At 39.9% G+C, this 20,853-nt stretch overlaps 1 protein-coding gene across 3 annotated transcripts in view; it reads left to right on the top strand.

Annotated features, from left to right (window-relative positions):
- LAMA4 (laminin, alpha 4) overlaps positions 1–20,853 on the top strand; it is a 148,355-nt gene that overhangs the window by 25,548 nt on the left and 101,954 nt on the right. For all 3 annotated transcript variants that reach the window (XM_011935032.1, XM_011935031.1, XM_011935030.1), the window contains exon 3: positions 12,901–13,002. In XM_011935032.1, the coding sequence (XP_011790422.1) occupies positions 12,901–13,002 (102 nt within the window). The remainder of the gene's footprint in view (positions 1–12,900; positions 13,003–20,853) is intronic.

The raw sequence follows: 20,853 nt of genomic DNA, 5'->3' as shown, positions 1-20,853 counted from the left end.
AGCCTATGAGCCACAGGGATTTCTGGTGTCATATTTAATGATTTTCTAACAAAAGCTGACTGTGCTCCTGTTTTAGGGTTTAAAACCATCCCAATTGGTCAATTAACATTTTTCAATGAGCCTTTGAAATTTGGTAAAGGCAACTTGATTATTTGAAAGAGTCCTTGACCTTGGACTGTCTGAGAAATAAAGTGAATCAGATGTCACTTTGCACATCTGCTGGACCACTGAATAGTCCCCGGATCAAGAGCCCACTGGTCTTTCCTACCACTGCTTGAGCACCCTGAGAACGAGGGTGTGCTGGTGACTCTTCACCTGTCCCCCCAGATCCAGGATCCGCCTCTGCCTCAAGAGACTGATGCCCAAAGGCTACAGCACACAAGCTCCATTGCGTTTCGGGGAAAGTAATAGGAGAAGGGAAAGTTGGGGCCATTCTGCTCCACTTCCTCTCTGCCTCAGCACTGCTGTTCAGACAGAAGCCATGACTCCCAAGATGGCAGCTCTTGCCAGCAAGCTCCCTCCTCCACAGTCCCAGCTTTCCCTGACTTTGTGTAACAGGCTTTCTTTATCCCCTTGGGCCCTAGAGGGAGCAGATCTTTACCAATTTTACCGTTTCTAGCTTTTATGGCCTCTCCATTCCTTGCTCCCTTAACCTGCCCACAATTCAGTAAACTCTTAATTCTCTTCTTTCCCTTCATGTAAACTCTCTAAGGTGAATTTTGATTATTCCTGCTGGGCCTGACTACATCAGTGAAAGCCCCCTCCTGAAATTCATGGCTTTTTCCCTTTCCTTTTGTCTAGAGGAATCCTTCCCAAAAGCATCTACTACCATCTGCTTTAATTGACAAATTATTTTACCTTCACATAAAGGAAGAGATTATACAAAAGGATTTTAGCAAACTATAAGAACATAATCTAAATTCGGTAGTTCAGCTTCATTTGAATTATTGCACAGTCTTTTCCTGGTTCCCCCATTTCAACTCCAGGCCGGCTGGACAGGGCAACCTTTGGCCTGAGCTTATGGGTTACTCTTGCCATGTTCTGCCAATCTAAGGCCACAGATGGTTAGGGCTCCCATTATTAGCTCTCTTGATCCCTAAGGAAGCAAGACTCTCTGAGTTTGGGTCATAGATCCTTTCTTAGGACAGAAAACTGGCCTGTAAACCCTCTTACTTAAATTTTAATATTGTAATTTCTCAGTCAACTAGAAAATGGGAGTATTGTGCACTATTTTGAGGATCTTTTACCTCTGCCTTAACTTAGTAAAGCCCAACTAGAATAAATAAGCACCCTAAAAGTCCTTTGAGTTGCACAGGTAGCCTGGGACATGTAGCTTTACTGCTAGAATAAAATAATTAGTGGAAATCAAATTGAGTAGCCACTCAAATATTATAGAAGAACCTAAAGGCTGATGTATGCTTTAACTAAGACAGATATGCGTGAAATGTGCCACATGGAATGAGGCAGCTGCTAGCTGTAAGGTGAAAAACAAAGGAAGGACAAATTAAGTAAGGAATGTTATTTTGCTTATTTTTTAACTGTGTTAATAATAATGATACATAAAGTGAATAACCAGGAAGTTGGGGAAATTATACACAAGCGTCTGAATCTATTGTCAAGACCACATTAGTCACTTCCTAGAGATGATGTTTTAGAGATCTCACCACGTATAGACATAGAAATCCTCTATCCAGACAACCTAAGTAGGATCTTTTGTTTTCCTTTCTTTTCTTTTTTTTTTTCCTCATTTGTTCCTTTTCCTCTTTCCTTCATTCTTTCATGACAACGTGTATGTATGCCCTCCATGGATTTTAAGAAATAACATAGTCAGGTGGGGTACGGTGGCTCACCCCTGTAATCCCAGCACTTTGGGAGGCTGAGGTGGGTGGATCACGAGGTCAGGAGTTCAAGACCAGCCTGGCCAAGATGGCAAAACCCTGTCTCTACTAAAAATACAAAAATTAGCGTGGCGTGGTGGCAGGTGCCTGTAATCCCAGCTACTCGGGAGGCTGAGGCAGACAATTGCTTCAACCCAGGAGATTGAGGTTGCAGTGAGCGGATATCACGCCACTGCACTCCAGCCTGGGTGACAGAGCAAGACTCCATCTCAATATAAATAAATAAAAATAAATAAATAAAATAGTCAAAGCCCTGAGACTCCTTCTCAGTCTCATCCCCACTCCTTTACCCTTAACTGACCTGATTTCTCAGATTCCTATTTCTTTCTCATACTTTTCTTTATATATGTGTATCCCTACACAATGTATTACATGGTATTATTTTGCATTAAAATACAATATAAACATCATCCTATTTCTCCTCTGCAACTGGCTTTTTCCTCAATATTGTATTTAAAAGATTCATTCATAGCTCGTCTTCACTTGTGAAATCTGCCAAATTGCCCTCCGAAGTGTTGACACAATTTGCCCTCACTTGCCTCATTCTTTACCAATTCAAACCCATTTTTCCGCTAACATATTTTCGGCATTGACTTGCTATTTGTGAATGACTACGATAGGTGATGAGGACACAAAAATGAGTAAGACACTATCCCTGTTCTCAAGGAGCTCACAGTGATTTCAGGGAGGCAAGAGCATAAATGTCATGTTCTATATGCCCTGATGAGGTCTGTGCAAGGTGCCACATGAGTGACTGAGTCTGAAAGTCTAGGGAAAGAGTTCCCAGGTGAGATGAAGTAGGAAAAGACATCCCAGGCCTCTGTAGCATATGTAGTAGTATATGCAAAGGCAAGGCGGGCAAGAGCATGGTATTTATGAGGGTAGTGGGGTATGTGGTTTCATTAGAGCAAAGGGAGCCAAGGTTGACCCTAAAGAAATAGTTTAAGGTTGGATCCTTGTATATCATGCTAAGGAATTTTACGTATTCATGTAGGTAATGAATGAAGAGCCACTGAGAGGTTCGAAGTAGAAAAGTAGTATGATAAGGGTTTTTAATTAATTCTGGTAATGAAGAATGAACTGGAAGGAAGAACTTCTGGTGATGGAGAGAGTAGAGTGGAGGGAATTATAATCATCCAAGAGAGAGAAGCACCAAGATCCCAAACTAAACGGTGGTATTGCGAACAAGAAGGAAGAATCTCCCTGGTAGTATTTCAGAGGCAGAATATAAAATCTACAAGGCAGCAGCCTACAAAGGGAGGCAGGAGGTAGGAACAGCCTAGCCCAGGAGGACGCAAGGGCATGCATTATGTGTAGAGAATTTAAAAACAACAATAAAACTTACTAAAACTCAGTCTGCTTTTTATTATCACCATGTGCCAGCAATTCTAAACAATGTCAATGACAAAATTATCCTCCCTGAGAACTCTTTTGTTGTCTAAGATCTAAGCAGTTGCTGTGGTTACTGTTGAGTTTTGGTAATATAACAAATATGTAAGCTTCCAATGAACACATCCCAATTTCTTAACCTTTAGTAAACATTGCATTCTATCCAGAAATGAATCTGGAGGACTCCCAGCCCTACAGTCCACTCCAACACAGGTAGGCGTATCAGTTTAGAGAGTAAGTTTATAACAGTTCAGAACTGTGTAAGGTCACTCCCACTTGAGACTCTAATCTTTGTGGTACTTCATATATCTGCATTTAAACCTCAGATCTGAAATAAACAATAATAGCATGGTGACTCAGAAAGGTAAGAGAACTTGAGTGCTTACATTGTGTCATTCTATGTGCAAACCATCCTCTGATCCTTGAGGAAGTATTTCTGGAAGTATTTCCCTCTTCTGGAAGTATTTCCAAAACTTACATTATTGCAAAATACATTAATGTAATTTAAAAGTGTTAATCCATTACCTTTTCTTTGTATGTCCTATAGTCTTTATCATTAACTGAGACTTAACGTAAGGAGAAAAAGAGATTTGGGAGAGGCTATGATAAAGTCAGTGCGGGACACACTCAACTTCAGGTGCCTATAAAACTGGAGATGGACTTATCGCACAAGCACTTAGAAACAAGGGAGTGGCACGAAAGAGTAAGATCAGGGATGTGTAGAGAGATTTAGGAATCACCAAAATATAGCTGGAGGATAAAATTGTGGGAGGGATTAACATCATCCACAAATTTCATCCATACTTCAAAGTGTATAGATAGAAAAGAGGGCTCAGAAGGTGACCCTGGAGAACATCAGCAATGTAGAAACAGCAGCAGATGAACTGCCTGCCTCTGCCCCTTCCCCTGCCCCCTGCCAAAAAAAATTAAATTAAAAAAAACTGAGAAAGAAAGGTAGGCAGAAGAAAAGCCAGAAGAAAGAGTTGTCCTAGAAACCAGGAGAAGAGAGAACTTCAAGGAGGGAAGAAATTTCAACAGTTTGCTTTTTTTTTTTGAGACAGTCTTGCTCTGTTGCCCAGGCTGGAGTGCAATGGCATAATCTTGGCTCACTGCAACCTCTACCTCCCGGGTTCAAGCGATTCCCCGGCCTCAGCCTCCCAGGTAGCTGGGATTACAGGTGCACACCACCACACCTGGTTAATTTTTATATTTTTAATAGAGATGGGGGAGTCTCACCATGTTGGCCAGGCTAGTCTCGAACTCCTGATCTCAAGTGATCTACCTGCCTTGGCCTCCAAAAGAGATGGGATTACAGGCATAAACCACCACACCTGGCCATCAACAATGTTAAGTACTGGAATGAGGACAAGTAAAATTGGAAAAGCAAAGCCCCAAAGACATCACTGGCCATCTTTGTGAGGGCAGTTTCAGTGTGCAGTGGAAGCAGAGCCAGATGATGGATGGAGGCATGGATCAGGATAGCATGAAGGAAGCAGAGCCAGTGCGATTAAGCTCTCACTAAAGATCTGCTGGACAAGAAGGAGGAAATAAAGGGGAGGCAGAGTTGAGGGAGGATATTCTTGGATCTGAGCCCAGGTAAAGATGTCAAGGCTCATCCAACACAGGATGCAGCACCTAAGTGTTCCCTTTGCCTCCCCTCATCCCTGTGGATGTGAAGGTGCATGGTACTTGAGAGGAAGGCCAGATGATGGGGCAGGGTGTGATGGCCAGAGATGCGTGGATCCCAGAGCACAAATAGAGGGCTCCTCTTTCCTACAGTGGAAAGAGTACTGCTTCTGAGATGGGCAGAAGACACAAGGATGAGTCAAGACAAAGGGGAATTTAGAAAAAAGAGACAGTATGAGATTTCCCACCCAATGGCCTCTGTGTTTTCATTGAAAGAGGCAGGATTAGCTACTGAGAGTAAGTGGGTGCAATAGAAGTTTGGGATACATTTTTTTCCTATTAATTCACAATAGCATTTCTTCAGTAATGCATAAACCTGTGAGGAAGAGCATAAGGAAGGAAAGACATGTCCTGCCAGTCATCTTCACCTTGTGCCTTGCATTTTGAGAAATCCAGGGTGAGAATAGCACTGAAATACCCACAGGACCTCAAGACAGAAGCAGGTTCGTCTACCAGCAATGGACACTGATGAAACACCCCAACTGCCTTCCCTGAGTACACTGAAGAGAAACTGTTGTCATTTATAGGCAGTTCATCCTCCAAACTTCTTATATAACAAAAAGTAATTTAGGCAGACGTTTGCAAGACTATAGGCCATTAAACGGTAACGATCAAACTGGATCATCCATAAAAAGCACTTAGCTCAGTGCTTCGTGTCCGTCAGTAAATTATTAGCTGTGATTTATGAAAACCAGATGAAGATGACAGAGATGTCTGTCACCTCACAAAACTGATTCCTTCTAAGTGGCTAAGAAGTCAAATCAAAATCCCCTAAATGCCTATAATTCTGAAGTCATTTCTGTCTACTCATTCTTATTGCTAACCCTTGTGCTCCGCATCTCTTCCTTTCTTGGAAATGTGTCCAAGGCATTTGCCCCAGTAAATTAAATAAAACTGAGTCAGTTTTCAGATGTAAAAAAAAAAAAAATCTGGCAGCGTCAGAGGCTATGTTGTGTAACCATAGCTTGGAAGGCGAGGAGTGAAAAGAACAAGCCAGTTACAGGAGGCGATGTGAGATGAACCCAGAGCAGAAAGTCAGATGTTAACAGGAGATTTATTTCTAGAAAAACCAAAGGAAAAAAGACACCACTGAAGCCTCGTTATGTTATATAAGCAACAATCTCTACTATAAACAAGCGACTTGACGATTACTTTAAATGATTTTCAAGAAGCAAATTAAAGAAATCTTCATTAGCATTATTACATAGAATCATCCTCAAATCCAACATTTCCAAAAGAAAACCTGTATGGCTGTAGGGGGTGTGGATTTTCTTGGTTGATTCTTTTAATTAGACAAATAAAGAGGGCTGTTTATTAGCTAGCGTAGCAAGTACTTCAACACACGCCAAGGCTGTTGGTATCTACAAATAGTTGATGAACAGGATTCAGGGACAGTTATTTGAGAGCTGTGAGTGGAGCGCTGGTTTCCACCCATGAAGCCTGTAAAGAGTGCTAAGGAGTAGCCACAGAAATGTGATGTAAACATGTGATAACCCTGTCTCCACTCTTCGCAAAATTAAAGGACTTGGCTTAAGAGTGATTAGGATGGCTCTGTGCTCCTTGGAATTCCTCAGGCCCTGAGTCACTGTCTCTATTTTATTGATGATTAAGTTGAAAGCTGGAGTGTTTTGTAAGCTGGGCAAGGCACGGCAGACACAGGGCCTAAGCAGTAAGCACAAAGGTAACTCTCTAGGCCAAGTAGGGGAAACCCACACCATAGTCTGTTTGGTTTTTGACCTAGCTTTATTATGCCATCCTAAGAAAAAAAGCCTTTGAACTGCATAAATCTCTAAAGAATGTTGAAACCACTTTCCTAATTGAGTTATGGTGAAATCGCTGTCAAAATCTAAAAATTAACTTTGCCTATTAAAATGTGGGGAATGTCAGTTACGCAAACAAGAGCTCAGAGATACCCAAGGGAGGATGCGTGAGTAATTGTCTTCAGATTCAAGCAAAATCAATCAAGAAGCCAACTTCTTGGTAACTGCAACACATAATCCATTTAACTCATTTTGGCACTTTATAGGTTTGTATACTAAAAATCAGGACATGTTAAGCCCTATCTGAAAAACATATGGAGCCAAAAGTTAGCAATAGCTTAAATTCAGAACTGCTTGCCATTTCAGATATTTTGTATTTTATTTTTACTGACACAGAAAAAAATGGCTTGTGAAATACCTACTCATTTAATAAACTCTTATGTTCTCAGAAGTCATTCCTCCTTAGCAAAGGGTGGGATATTTTGGAAATTTTTGAATAGATTAAATCATGTTGTTCCCCACAAGAAGATCCTTGAATACTATCTGATGCTTAAGTCTGCCCAAGTTTTAGGCAGATGGAAGTCAGCATTGTGCAGAAACCACAGACTCTTAAGTGAGGGCACACAGCTTTAGCTTCTAACTGAGCATAATATTCTATCTTAAGCTGACTTTTATTAATTACTAAAACAAAACATGGAACTCACTATAACTAAACTAGAACTAAAAATCATTGTTTCCTGGAAACAAGAGAAAAGTGGATTCATTAAATACATACAAAAACCCAAGCAGAAAGATAATGTAATGTGGGCCGTTAAGTTTGAAGAAGACTAATTTGGATGGTAGCAATGATTCTGGACACCAGTGAATGAATTTAGAGGGATTTTGGTTTTGTTTTTGTTTTTATGCTTTCTATTTTGAGCCTCAGTGAACTGAAGCAAAAGTTGTTGAATCAAATTCTAAGTCTAATTCAGAAAGGAAGATGAGTTGAATCAATATATGTAATATGTTCGTAGACCTTTGGTTGGAAACACAGTGCGAATAACTATTCCAATTAGCTCCTATGAGAATAGACACTGGGGTTGTAGAGTGTGTTCTTTCTGATGGAATTTTGTTATAATTAATTCATTGTCATTTGCTGGAGCTGCAGACTTGGGTCTGATCCTCTTTGGGACTCAGAAACCTCAGAATTTATCTCATACTCTCAAATGACAACTTCAAGCTCTTCCTAAATCCCCTCAATTTTTGCCATTGTTGGTTTGTTTAAAAGGGTAGTTTGGGACCTTAGATCCCTAGAAGATCTATTGGAGTATGTAAGTGGTTTAGTAAATCAGGCTTCTCAACAGAAATTCTAAAGTTCTCAGAGATTCTGTATTTATGCAAAAGTAGTGGCTCGTGGGCAATTAATTAGCTCCTCTGTGGTAGTGTTTGGGAAACAGTGAGATTTTTGTGAAAACGTTTTAACTAAAATTGTATTACTTAGATTGGTGTCCACTTTATTTAATAACTGCAAATGACTTAAAAGTTTGCCATAGCCAAAGTATGCATACTGGACTATCCTTTAAAAGGAAGTGATTTAAATATTTTTAGAAAGTTTTAAAAATGTTATATCCAATGACAGTATTGTTGTTATGACTCTAGTACTCTCAAGGGGCTCTTCAAATGAAGACAAAAATAATCAGACCCTCATATAAAGATCATTCGCTTTGTCCACTTTGTTAAACAATCTTAATTCATTATAACTATATCTTATGAAATAAATAGTATTATGATCATATGATAAACCTCTGGAAATAATTCCTTCTGTAATGATAAGAACATGTCCTGTCATCCCAGTTCCTTTGAATGTAGTTGGCACATGTAGATACACCACACTCATTTCCTCATAAAGTTACATCTAGTTCTCATTTCTATAAATGTAAAATTAGGCAAGTACACATACAATGATTTTACTCCAAGCCAGACCTCATACTAATTATAACAAAGTAAGCAAATGGGAATTTTCCTTCTTATTTTTCAAAGGCAGAAGTAAATGGTATTGATTAATTCAGTCTTAATGGTAGAGCAGGAGGCAAGCTGTGATAAAATAAGAGTCTCTTAATGAAGAGCTGTAAAAGATCTACAAGTGACTTAGTGGAAGGTAATTGGTCAAAGAGACAATTTGGCTAAAATAAATATTTTTAAAAGTAAATATCCCACTCAATGGTTTTCATATATTAATAACTATGTATTTTTAAGCATTGTGTCTATTAGCAGATTTTTTTCTGGGGTTTAAAGGAGGCATTTTACATTTTTTATCCATTTCAGCCTGCTTTGAAATGTTAATAACAGCAAAAATTTGGAAATAACCTAAATGTCCAACAAGAAAGGTTTGGTTCAACGTCTTAATGGCACACAAGATGGTTAAAAGCCAAAACTTGAGGGAAAAATAAAGGATCTAAATCCTGGGTCCACCATTTCTTACCTGTATTAGCCGGCTTCAGTAATACATCCCTGTAAGTCACAAAGTCCTCACCAGTAAAACAAAGACAAGGGAACTGACCTCGTAGGGCTACTGTGGGGTCAAGTGAGAGAATTGTGCAACATAATTGGCACTGTGACTTCAACATGGTAGATATTCATGTTCAGTTAAATAAATAAACTTTGTGTATTGTTTATTTATGAGGGGCAGCAAGTGATAGCAAAGAAAGAACAAGATTTGGATCAGTCTGAACCTCTTGGAGTTGTACGACATTGATGGTCACTGTATTCTAATTACCATTATCATTATCCTTGTTATTACTATCAATTTTTTTTTTTTTTGAGGCGGAGTCTCGCTCTGTCACCCGGACTGGAGTGCAGTGGCCGGATCTCTCAGCTCACTGCAAGCTCCGCCTCCCGGGTTCACGCCATTCTCCTGCCTCAGCCTCCGGAGTAGCTGGGACTACAGGCGCCCGCCACCTCGCCCGGCTGGTTTTTTTTTTTTTGTATTTTTAGTAGAGATGGGGTTTCACCGTGTTAGCCAGGATGGTCTCGATCTCCTGACCTCGTGATCCGCCCATCTCGGCCTCCCAAAGTGCTGGGATTACAGGCTTGAGCCACCGCGCCCGGCTACTATCAATTTTTTAATAGGCCATGGCACCCCAGAAGGTACAGATCCTCTGAGTGCTAAGATTATGTTTTTACAGTTGTCTGGTGTAGGACAGCCGTCTCACGTGGAAAAGAGGATTCAGTGTGGTATAAAAAATTGATTGGAAGGCTTCATGTCTTCCTCTCTCATACATAGACATACACAAACGCCATCTTTGTTTAGTAAACTGTGGAGAATCTTCCAAAAGAAAATAGACACTAATTTGTGGAGATCCCGTTCAGCTCCCACAGACCTCTAAATAGCACAGGTGTTAGAATTACTAAGGATAACGATTACATTAACCAGGAGCAAAACTAAAAATGCATCGTTCTGCTTTCATACTTGAAGATATCTGCCTTTTGATATTATTAAGAGGCCAATTTTGCCCAGTCCTTTGAAATTTCAAAGAAAGATTCAGTAAAAACAAATAAATAACAGGACTCCCTGGAGCCATGATGAAATATTTCCACCTAAAGGAAACAATCTTAAAGAGCTCACCCTTCAGTACACTCAAACTTCTCTTGAACCACTTAACAACTCCATTCCAGGGAGTCCTCCAAAGTTCCACAACACCAGACCCAAGCTACCCAGGACATGTGCTCTAGCAGGGCATGCCCAGGGCCTCCAGATAGATGATTGAAAATATAATTCTTCCAGGTGGACAAGGCCCAGCAGGAACGTAGTGTGCCAGGTTTCCCTGCCAGCCCTCCTCGCCCTCTCGGCGGGGGGCCAGATGACTCAACACAGCCCTGTTCCTGCCTCCCTTTGCTTCCCATCTCCCACATTATAAGAGATCAGAGCCAAGTTATCCTTCACCCAAGGTCATAATCTCAGATTGGGGAGTGGTAAGTGGATAATGACAGGCTCTCACAGTGAACTCTCCTCCTAAACTTGGCACATCATAAAGATTTCATCTTGCATGCGGTCCAATCTAGGCACTGGCTGCTGGACTGTTGACAAAGAGTTGAGATGAAATCCAGCCTTAGCAGAGAGCAGTGGATGAATTATCAGTATATTCTGTGAGGTCCCAATAGTATATATATCTCCAGTTTGCTGTTCTTGTCCAAACCACCCAAATCACCAAGTGTTCATTGAGCAATTAATGTATACAAGGCATTGTGAGAGATGCTTCCAAAACTGGTCAAATATCAGAGTCTTTGGGGAGCTTTTTAAAAATGCAGATCCTTCACAGTTTTTCTGTAAATCTAAAGTTATTCTGAAACACAAAAGTTATCTTTTAAAATGCAGATCCTTTGGTTTCACTGAATCAGAAGCTCCCCAGAAGACTGTAATATGGTCATTTAGAGAGCTCGGAAACTACCATTTAAGAGGTTACTAAGATAACGAATATTAAGACCCTCACTACTCTTATCCACTACTATTATAAAGAAAACCCTGCAGTAATGCAAAACTGCAACACATTCATGGGTCATCAGATCAATTTTACGGGTCATGACCAGGATATGCTTTTAAATACAATAGAGAAGTTTAAGGTACATTATTATTTTGTGAATCTTTTCTCTGAGACACATATGTACGGATATCTATATCTATCTTCATATCTACACCAATATAGATATAGATAACAATCCGTGTACTGCATCACAATGAAAACATGTATGTTTTACTTTGGGACAAAGGCTAAAAATGTGAAATTAAATGATCTAAATCAAATGCTTCCTACTGCAATCTTAGTGCCTTTCCCTCTCTTGTTTTCTAGTGGAAACTAAGAAGCTTGCCATCAACCACAAACTCCCCATTATAAAATTATAAATTGATCTTCTCTTAGCCTTATTTCTCTAACTTGGAAACGTGGCATTTCCTTGCCTTTTTTTCATAGACAAATGTTGTTATTCTTTATTAAACTTCCTCCAAATGGGGTTTATTAAATTTTAGTTTTAAAGTGTGAACAGATGATTTTTTTTTTTTTGAATACTATGAATGGTGTTTAGTGACTCTTTCTTTACAGAGTAAAAAGCAAGAGGAAATAGGTTTGCATAGCAATCAGAGGGACTTCAGCCAGATATAATGAAAATTTCCTGGTCACCAGGGAAGTGCAAACTACAATGGGTCAATGGGGGTGTGTGATGTGAAATCTCGGACTCTGTAAGTCTGTGGAAACAAAGCAGATTCTTATCTGTCTGGAATTCTTTAGACGTAAACTTGTCTGATGGGCGGGGAGCGGATTTCCAGGCCCATAATGCCATTTCTGCCCTTCATCACTGAGACATTCCCAAAAAATATCAAATGCATATACACAGCCCAATCGCATAAACCAGGAACAATCTCACAATGTGTCTCAAATGGCACACAAGTGACATCTGGGGAGGGCAGCTATGATTGTGCAGGTCAATTGGTGCATGACAGGATAGTTTAACATCCCCAAAAGCCACTTAGCACCTCTCAGTCTCATGAGCTCATTGCTAGGACAGGGGAAAGTCATGTGTTCCTCGCAGCATTATGAAGACAAATGAAATACGTATATGAGCAGCACCCACACAGGACTTGACAAGTGTAAGAACCCATTAACTTCCTTATCCCTCCCTTTAACATGTTAGCATCTGAAGAAACAGGTGTTTTTAAGAGCTGAAGTTCATGAAAGACTCAGCTCTAAGTTGCTGTACTATAGCTAATGATTTCTGAAGGGAGAAGTCCTTATTTATAGGGAGCATGACCTCACCCTGACTAATACTTAATTGTGGTCTTGTTTTGTTCTGTTTATACTGGAAGAAAACATTAGCATTTTTTTCTCCGTTACTGTTACCTAAAACCTTCTTATTCTTCCTTGCAATGATAAGACAGTGTTAAAGGCATTTCTCTTCTCCCGAAAAGTAAAAGAAGCGGAAAAAAGTTATGTAACAAAGAAGATTGTACATACATCATCTATCACTGAATGGTAGTATAAATAGTTTATTTTAGTATGTTTTGTATATATCATTTAGTATATTCATTTTAGAAATGTTTAGATTGTTTAATAATCACGTCTCTGATTTCTTCTCAGAAAATATTGACCAAAATCAGTCTTTTCAATAATCAAAATGATTTGGTGTGTCTGTTGCAGAAATGCAATGCTGGATTCTTTCGCACCCTGTCGGGGGAATGTGTGCCCTGCGACTGTAATGGCAATTCCAACGAGTGTTTGGACGGCTCAGGATTCTGTGTGGTAAGTTGGGGCACCTATAACACTTCACATACTTCACTGGGCATTTGCATCTTGGGTGAAAATAAAATATTCTTCGGATGTTTGTGCTACATAGGAGCAAACTGCTAATCAAGTGCTTTTGTTCACCCTTCAACTTTTCCTGTGAAACACCTCATAAAATCAAACTACTTCTGATTTTAAGGGGCCACCAAGGCATATGCATGAGTGTGCACGTGCACCCGGAGGCTCCTGCCCCACCACCCTCACCAGCTGGTTGCCTGCTGTAGGCCAGTGGTGGTGGGATTGAAAATAATACGCAGAGGAGGAACCCATACATCCAAATTCCTCTGTAATCATATAATTTGCCATATGTTCGGCTTCATCCCACATAAACCAGGAGAATGAAACAGTTGTTGCCTCGCCTATTTCGGAAACTAAAATAACCAGGTCTATAGATCAAAATTAGTTTTTTAAAAAGAAATTTAAATTTGAATCCAATAGCTGATGAAAATGAAAGCTTTGCCCTTGTGGTCTTTGCAAGTCTGTGTTTAAGACCTCAGGAGACTTTATTTTTTTCCTTAACTGAAATGAATTCTCCAGTAGACTGTTCTTCATTGAAGCATGATAGAGCCGTGTGCGGAAGATTGAGAAGTCTTCCAGCAGAAAAGTACTTGCTACGTATTTCCCATTTTTAATGAATGGACTGACAACTTAAGTGAAAATGGGTGTTGAAATATTTACCAGAAGTGGCTTCAGTGGAAGTCATAGAGGGCATTTATAAGGACTTATGCTCAAATAGCATGTTTTCCTTTGTGAGCTGTGTGATACAGCAGAAAAATTCTTCAAGTTCCTACCTGGCAAAAAAGAGGCTTTCCAAAACTACAAGGGTATTTTTGCATGAACTGTAAGAATACTTATTTAAGTGCACTCAACATTTGCATAATTGTCCCTATTAGATAATTTTTATTATAAATGGCCTCTAAGGTGTGTACATGAAAGTGATATTTTATTCACACATTAAGATGCAAATGCAAATGTTTTTATTAATCCTTAACCCTAGAAGTTGCCATTTTTCTAGGGACAGAGAATTAAGTGACAAAATACTAATGTTGCTATCTCTTTGTAGTGTTTATTTAGTCCTGATATTTGTTCTGCCTTCCCCCATCTTCTTAAATAAGCATTACAACCAGGATGTCCTCTGTCGCAGTGTAGGCATCTGCAGCTGCCAAAGTCTACCCCTTTCTAATGCTTCCAGCTCCGGTTTCCTGTTATTTTAATCCCAGTGACATTTGGGGGGAAAAAAAATCCCATGGATACACTTGAACTAATAACGTACATCTCTGATAATTTGACCAATTAAAGGTTGTTTGTTATCTGATTTATCAAAATATAAAGCAGTGGAGATTGTCAGGCACATCAGCTGCTGTTAGGAAGTCAATATTATAAAAGACTGAGATAAATTAAAGAGGGAAGAAGTCCCTCCTCCTGGTGCCTATTGAAACCGATGACTAAACCACTCTTTCTACAATGACATTGTCAGAATGGGAGCGACCATGGCTTTATCTCTGACCTAGTAGTGAGCTTCTGAGAGGGACAAACATCAAGTGATTCCCTCCAACGTCTTGTGACATAACAGGTTCTAATAAATGTTTAGGGATGGGCTAGCATATCCACATTTACATGCACACTCAGTGAAACCTTCCTGCAATTACTTTGTTCCAGCACAGAAAATGAATACAGAAAGAAATAACCATTTTATTCATCTTAATGATGGTTCCTCCACCTCATCCTGTCCAGAGAAAAATATCTTTTTTCCCTCATTAATGTAATATATGTTCAGTGTAAGAAAACAAACAAAAAATATAGATACATTATTATAACTGCCCTGTTAAACAGATTATTTTAAATATAAAAGGCTTGAAGTACAAAGTAAAAATCACATTCCTATCCCCTAGAGCTACACATATAGGTGTATTTTTATAAATATAATTTAGAAAGAAAAAAGATATAGGGACTAAGCAAGGTGGCTCACACCTGTAATCCCAGCACTTTGGGAGGCCAAGGCAGGAGGATCACTTGAGTTTAGGAGTTCAAGACCAGCCTGGGCAATATAATGGGATCCCATTTGTACAATAAATAAACAAAAGAAAAAAGATATATTTATATTTAATTAAATGTAAGTGAAGGAGCAGAAAATGCTTACACATGAATATCGAAAGAATTTTTTATTTTTACTTAGTTGCAAATATGTTAAGTCCGTGGTGTCACACTGGAATCAAACTCATTTATTTCTGTTTCCTTTGGTGCCCCTATCCCAGCTTACTGATGGAGAAGACCCAGGTTTTTCAGCTTCTGCCCTATTGTTCATTCTCAGCTCTCAGGGAGCCAGAGAAGCCAGGGCTCCAACATGAGCACTTGTTGTAGCTCACTGTCATCACCAGTGTTTCAATCAGTTCTTGCAGGTTGCCTGACTTACCTCATTTCTCTAATTTCCTGTAAGCAACCAAAAATAAAAGGCCTTCTTTTATCTCATTTTGTCTTATTTTGCTTTTCTTTTGAAGGCATGTAAGACCTCTGGATCTGCCTTGTCCACCTTCAACTGCTTCTAATTCTTCCTCAATTCCAATGTCCAAGGTCAATTTGACCTTAAAATTTATAGACTGATTTCAACTAAGCTGTTGGTAAAGCTGAACTAAGCCATTCAGCCCCAAAATATAGAGTAGACAAAATTATGCTACCATTTTACACATGTCAAGCAAGGAAAGAGGTTTTTTTTTACTAGTGGAACACTGATCTTTCAAATACAGAATAGTGGCTGAGTGAAAATAAAACAGCTTAGAAATCGACTATGTTTTGAGTGTCTTTCCAATGGGCCACTTTGCATCTTATGAAAACTGGAACATGTTGGACAGGATTCTCAGCTGAGTCAGCTCAGTGAGGCCCCAAAGGCAGGCAACTCTGGTGGATATGGCTGGCTCTCTAGGAAGGTTCTAGAAGGAGGCACAAGATAAGAATTGAGGGGAAGAAACAAGTGGAAGCAGATAGGTGGCTGGTGGCAGAAATGCCTGGTCACAGGTAATCCATATTTCATCCCAGCCCTAGAGGCTTAAGTACATAGAACCCAGAAGGAACTCTAACTAAGGTTAGTTACCATCTGAAGAAAGAGTGTCATTAGGATGTCATTAGGAGGGTCAAAGAATGTCCTTTGTCATTAGGAAAAAGCCAGGAGCCCAATGGCCAGAACTAGAATGGGACAAACCTGACTTGAAGTTCACCACAGGCACAGGGCTCCTCATTTTCCTTTTGATTAAGAATTAATTTGTCCGTTAATTTAATTCATCCAAATGAACTTCCAACCTACCCTAAGCAGAATGAGAAGGGAAGTAATCCAGTATATTGAAGGCTAATTGTTTCTTATTAGTCTCAGAGCTTAATTAAAACCCTATTCAGGAAAGCAAAGATATTACATCTCAGTTTCTACAGACACTAGCATTTTCATGATTTTTGAACTCTATTTTATTACTGTGTAAGGCAGAAATCAACCATATAAGTCCCTGTTAAGACTAAGGATGTGTGATCAATAAACCAGCATATTCATTAGGTGTCCAAGAACAGGAAGAAACTGATTATAGCGGCTTCTTGTTCCTGTTTTTCTTGCAACTATAAAATTGGTATCTAGATCAAGTGCATAATCCTTTCATGAAAACTTTGACAATTTTTCCATCTGTTGCAAACCTGGAAAAACCTGAAATTTTGGAAAGCGTCATCAGTTTGGTTCCATGATAACTGAAGTTCTGAAATAAAGTCAGAAAGTTTCATGTCCAAGAAATTCTAAGCTCAATGGAGTCCCCTGTTGCTGTGTGCCCATCAACATAAGAATATGACAAAAACTGGCCAGGCATGGTGGCTCAAGCCTATAATCCCAGCACTTTGGGAGGCTGAGGCGGGAGGATCACCTGAGGTGACGAGTTCGAGACCATCTTGGCCAACATGGCGAAACCCTGTCTCTACAAAAAATACAAAAATTAACTGGGCATGGTGGTGGGCTCCTGCAATCCCAGCTACTTTGGAGGCTGAGCACAAGAACTGCTTGAACCCAGGAGGTGGAGGTTGCAGTGAGCCAAGATCATACCACTGCATTGTAGCCTGGGCAACAGAGCAAGACTCCATTTAAAATATATATATGACAGAAACTGAATGCAGGTAATAAGTTATCTATACATTGTTCATCATTTCTCTCCCAACCTGAACTTGGTCCTCCCCATATAGTCCCACCTGAGTTGGTAACAGCATTACTCTGCTGGTCCCCCATGCTTAGACACTCCAAATGCTCCATCGATCTCCTTTTTTTCTCCCCAGCTATCAATTTTACATCATATCCTACCAATTCAAACTAGGAGAGAGCGTGCTCTCATCTCTCCCTTCCCACTGCCTTAATTCACAGCCACAACCTCGCTGACCACCGATACCGCTTCCCAGCCACTCATTGTCTGTCTCCTGCTCCAGACTCTCCTTCCTCTATGCTCTCTCCCACACAGCAATGGAGACGTCTTTCAAAAACATAACCCAATCAAGGCATCCCTCATTCCAAAATCCTCCTGGAGTTTCTCCTCCAGCCACACTGAGCACACTGCCACCTAAACATACTTTGTTCTTTCACTCTCTTGTGCCTGAACTTGTTTCCCTGTTTTCTACCTGAGATTTCTTGAAGGATAACTTCGAGGCTTAGTTCAAATGTCACCACCTCCATTAAGCCTTCTCCAACTTTCTCAGGAAGAACTAAACGCTGTCTTTCCCTCTTCTTTGTCCCATTAGCAGGTATGTACTTTCTGCATACCTCAGACATAGCCCTTCACACACTGTATTATTCTTTGTTGACCTCTCTGTTTCCTTCACAAGTCTGTGAGTTACTCAAAGGCAGGAACCAGGTCTTCTTCATTTTAATAACAGATACAGCCCATTGTCTATTATATCCGCTTAATTAAGGTTTGTTAAATGAATGAATGAATAGGTTACTAAAATAACAAGCTACCCTAACTGCAAAAATATTTAATTTTGTAATTTATGAGATACTTGGGTCACTTCTTTTTGGCAGTAAGATGTACTGTCTTATGCTAGAAACTCAGGCTCAGGCCCAACCCTGTATGTAACTAGCACACAGTGCTGCCAATATTAGGTATTTTTATTTAGACCTTTGCTTATCAGAGTGTAATCCAGACCAGCTGCATTGATGATATTTGGGAACTTGTTAGAAATGCAGACCCTCAGGATGCAAACATCCTGACTCATAATCTGCATTTTCACCAGATCTCCAGGGGATTCACGTGCACATTGAAGTTGGGTAAGTATTGATCTACACAGAGCAGTTCGCAAACCTTATAATATCATAAACCTTTACACTGGTAAGGATTATTAAAGACACAGGAGAGCTTTTTTTTATGTGGACTATAGCTACCAATATTTACTGCATTTGAAATTTAAACTGAAAAAATTTGTAATCCTTATACATTCATTTTAAAATAGCAATAATATACCAATTGCATGTTAAGACAATATGTTTATCAAACATAGACATATTTTACAAGTTGAAAATATGTTTAATGTCTAGCTTAATAGAAGAAGATGGAGTCTGCCATCTGCTTCTGCATCAGCCTGTGTGATATCTTGTGTTGTATAACCTCTACACAATTTCACCTTACACTTATGAGAAAATGAGAATGCAAAATATAAGTAAAATCTTAGTATTATTTAGAAACAGCTCTGACCTCCCTGGGCATACTTTGAGATCCATGGATCTAGTCTTGCATAAAGCATGCTGACGAACACAAGAAGGCAAACCGGATTCTTCGGAACCTTCTTCCTACATTATTCTGGTCCTGTGACCAAGTAGATGAGAGGCATAATTTCTCATGTTGGGGAGACACAATTGGTGTCCAAATGGCATTCCAAACACTTATCTGCAATCGATTATCTAGATATAGCTTTCTTAACCACTGGTTAAAAGTTCAGAATGCAAATTTCATTTTTAAGTGGAGTCAGTTTATTAAAAAATAAACTTTTCCTCCTGTATTAATCCATTCTCACACTGCTATAAAGTCATACCTAACTGCTGTGCCTACGGAGTAGCCATTCTTTATTTCTCTACTTTGCTAATAAACTTGCTTTCACTTTACTCTTTGGATTAAAAAAAAAAGACATACCTGAGACTGGGTAATTTATAAAGAAGAGAGAATTAATTGGCTCACTTTTCTGTGGGCTGTACAGGCTTCTGCTTCTGAAGAGGTCTCAGGAAACTTACAATCCATGATGGAAGACAAAGGGGAAGCAGGCACATCTTCACATGGCCTGCGAGGGGGGCAGGGGAAAGAGAGAGAGAGTGCACAAAGCGGGAGGTGCTACACACTTTCAAACAACCAGATCTCATGAGAACTCTATCCCAAGGCAGCACTAGGGGAATCGTGCTAAACCATTAGAAATCACCCCGATGATCCGATCACCTCACACCAGGCCCCACCTCCAACACTGGGGATTACAATTCAACATGAGATTTGAGTGGGGACCCAGAGCCAAACCATATCACTTCACAGCATACTTTTTTATTGTTGTCATTTTTGTTTTCTGTTTTTTAAATGCCAGAGCACTGAAGGTAAAACAGAAGACATTTTGCAATCTCAAAGTAAAACATTACCAGAACTGAAAGAAACTTGAAAGGCCATCTAGTCTAAATTGTCACTGTGCAGATAAGGGAACAGAAAACCAAGAAGATCAAGAGACTTGTTCAAAGTTGACCAGCTAGAAAGTGGAAGAGCTAGGGTCCTTTCCTCCCTGCCTCCAGCACTCTGTCTGCCAGTCTCCCAGAATATGCATCAAAGCCTTTTAGGGAATTTCATAATAAACCTTTTGAAAGAAGGCAGATAAGGAAAGTTCATACTTGCATTCTGAGCATTTAGAGGGCAACAGAAATTTGGTGGCTTTGCTCTTGAGGGTCATTGCTTCCCATGGCTGCCATGGCAGAATTAAAGCCCTGACAAGGAATCTAAAGCATCTCTCAAGCCATAAGGGGACAGAATTGGGAATTAGCTCATTTTTGCAGCATAATAGTCACTTTGGGCACAAAGAATGGCCTAACATGTTACAATGGGCCTGTTTTCTTCTGTACAGAGGGGCTTCATCTGTCCAACAAGAGCTCAGACAAATTTAACCCCAGCCTACACGCAGTCCTGCCAGATCGTTCATGGCTTAGGTTCATGGTAGTTGGGTAAGGCTCATTGGTTTTTCCTGGGATGAGAGATTGCCACAATTTTGTATTAGCTTTGGGTGCTTGTTAATTTCCTTTGTTTGCTCCAGACACAAATTCATTAATTCACCCTTTTCCCTTTTCCTTCATTTTTCCCCAATAAATATTTCTGAAGGCTAACTTAGCACAAGACACAGTATTATGAACTGTGAGGGAAATATGTTACCATCCTGTTGTCTGCATATCACACTTCATTTTTCAGAGTTTCTCATTGATCTCTCAAGCAGTCTGAACTAGCCCCTAAATTCTATTCTGCAGACATAATTCTAATCAGGGTCTAAAGATTGCTCATACCTAATGGCCGATCAAATGCGTGAAGAACATTCAACTGGGATAGCTAGTTGCCCTTATTAAGATCCTTCCCCTTTGACTAATGTATTGATACTATATTTCACTTGAAGCTCAAAATGTTAGTAACACCGACGCTTTCTTTTTTTTTTTTTTTGAGGCGGAGTCTCGCTCTGTCGCCCAGGCTGGAGTGCAGTGGCCGGATCTCAGCTCACTGCAAGCTCCGCCTGCCGGGTTCACGCCATTCTCCTGCCTCAGCCTCCCGAGTAGCTGGGACTACAGGCGCC

This window comes from Colobus angolensis, unplaced genomic scaffold, assembly GCF_000951035.1.
Source record: "Colobus angolensis palliatus isolate OR3802 unplaced genomic scaffold, Cang.pa_1.0 Scaffold14, whole genome shotgun sequence".
Taxonomy (NCBI): Eukaryota; Metazoa; Chordata; class Mammalia; order Primates; family Cercopithecidae; genus Colobus; species Colobus angolensis.
The sequence above is the reverse complement of the archived record's forward strand: the minus strand, read 5'-3'. Positions and strand labels throughout refer to the sequence as shown.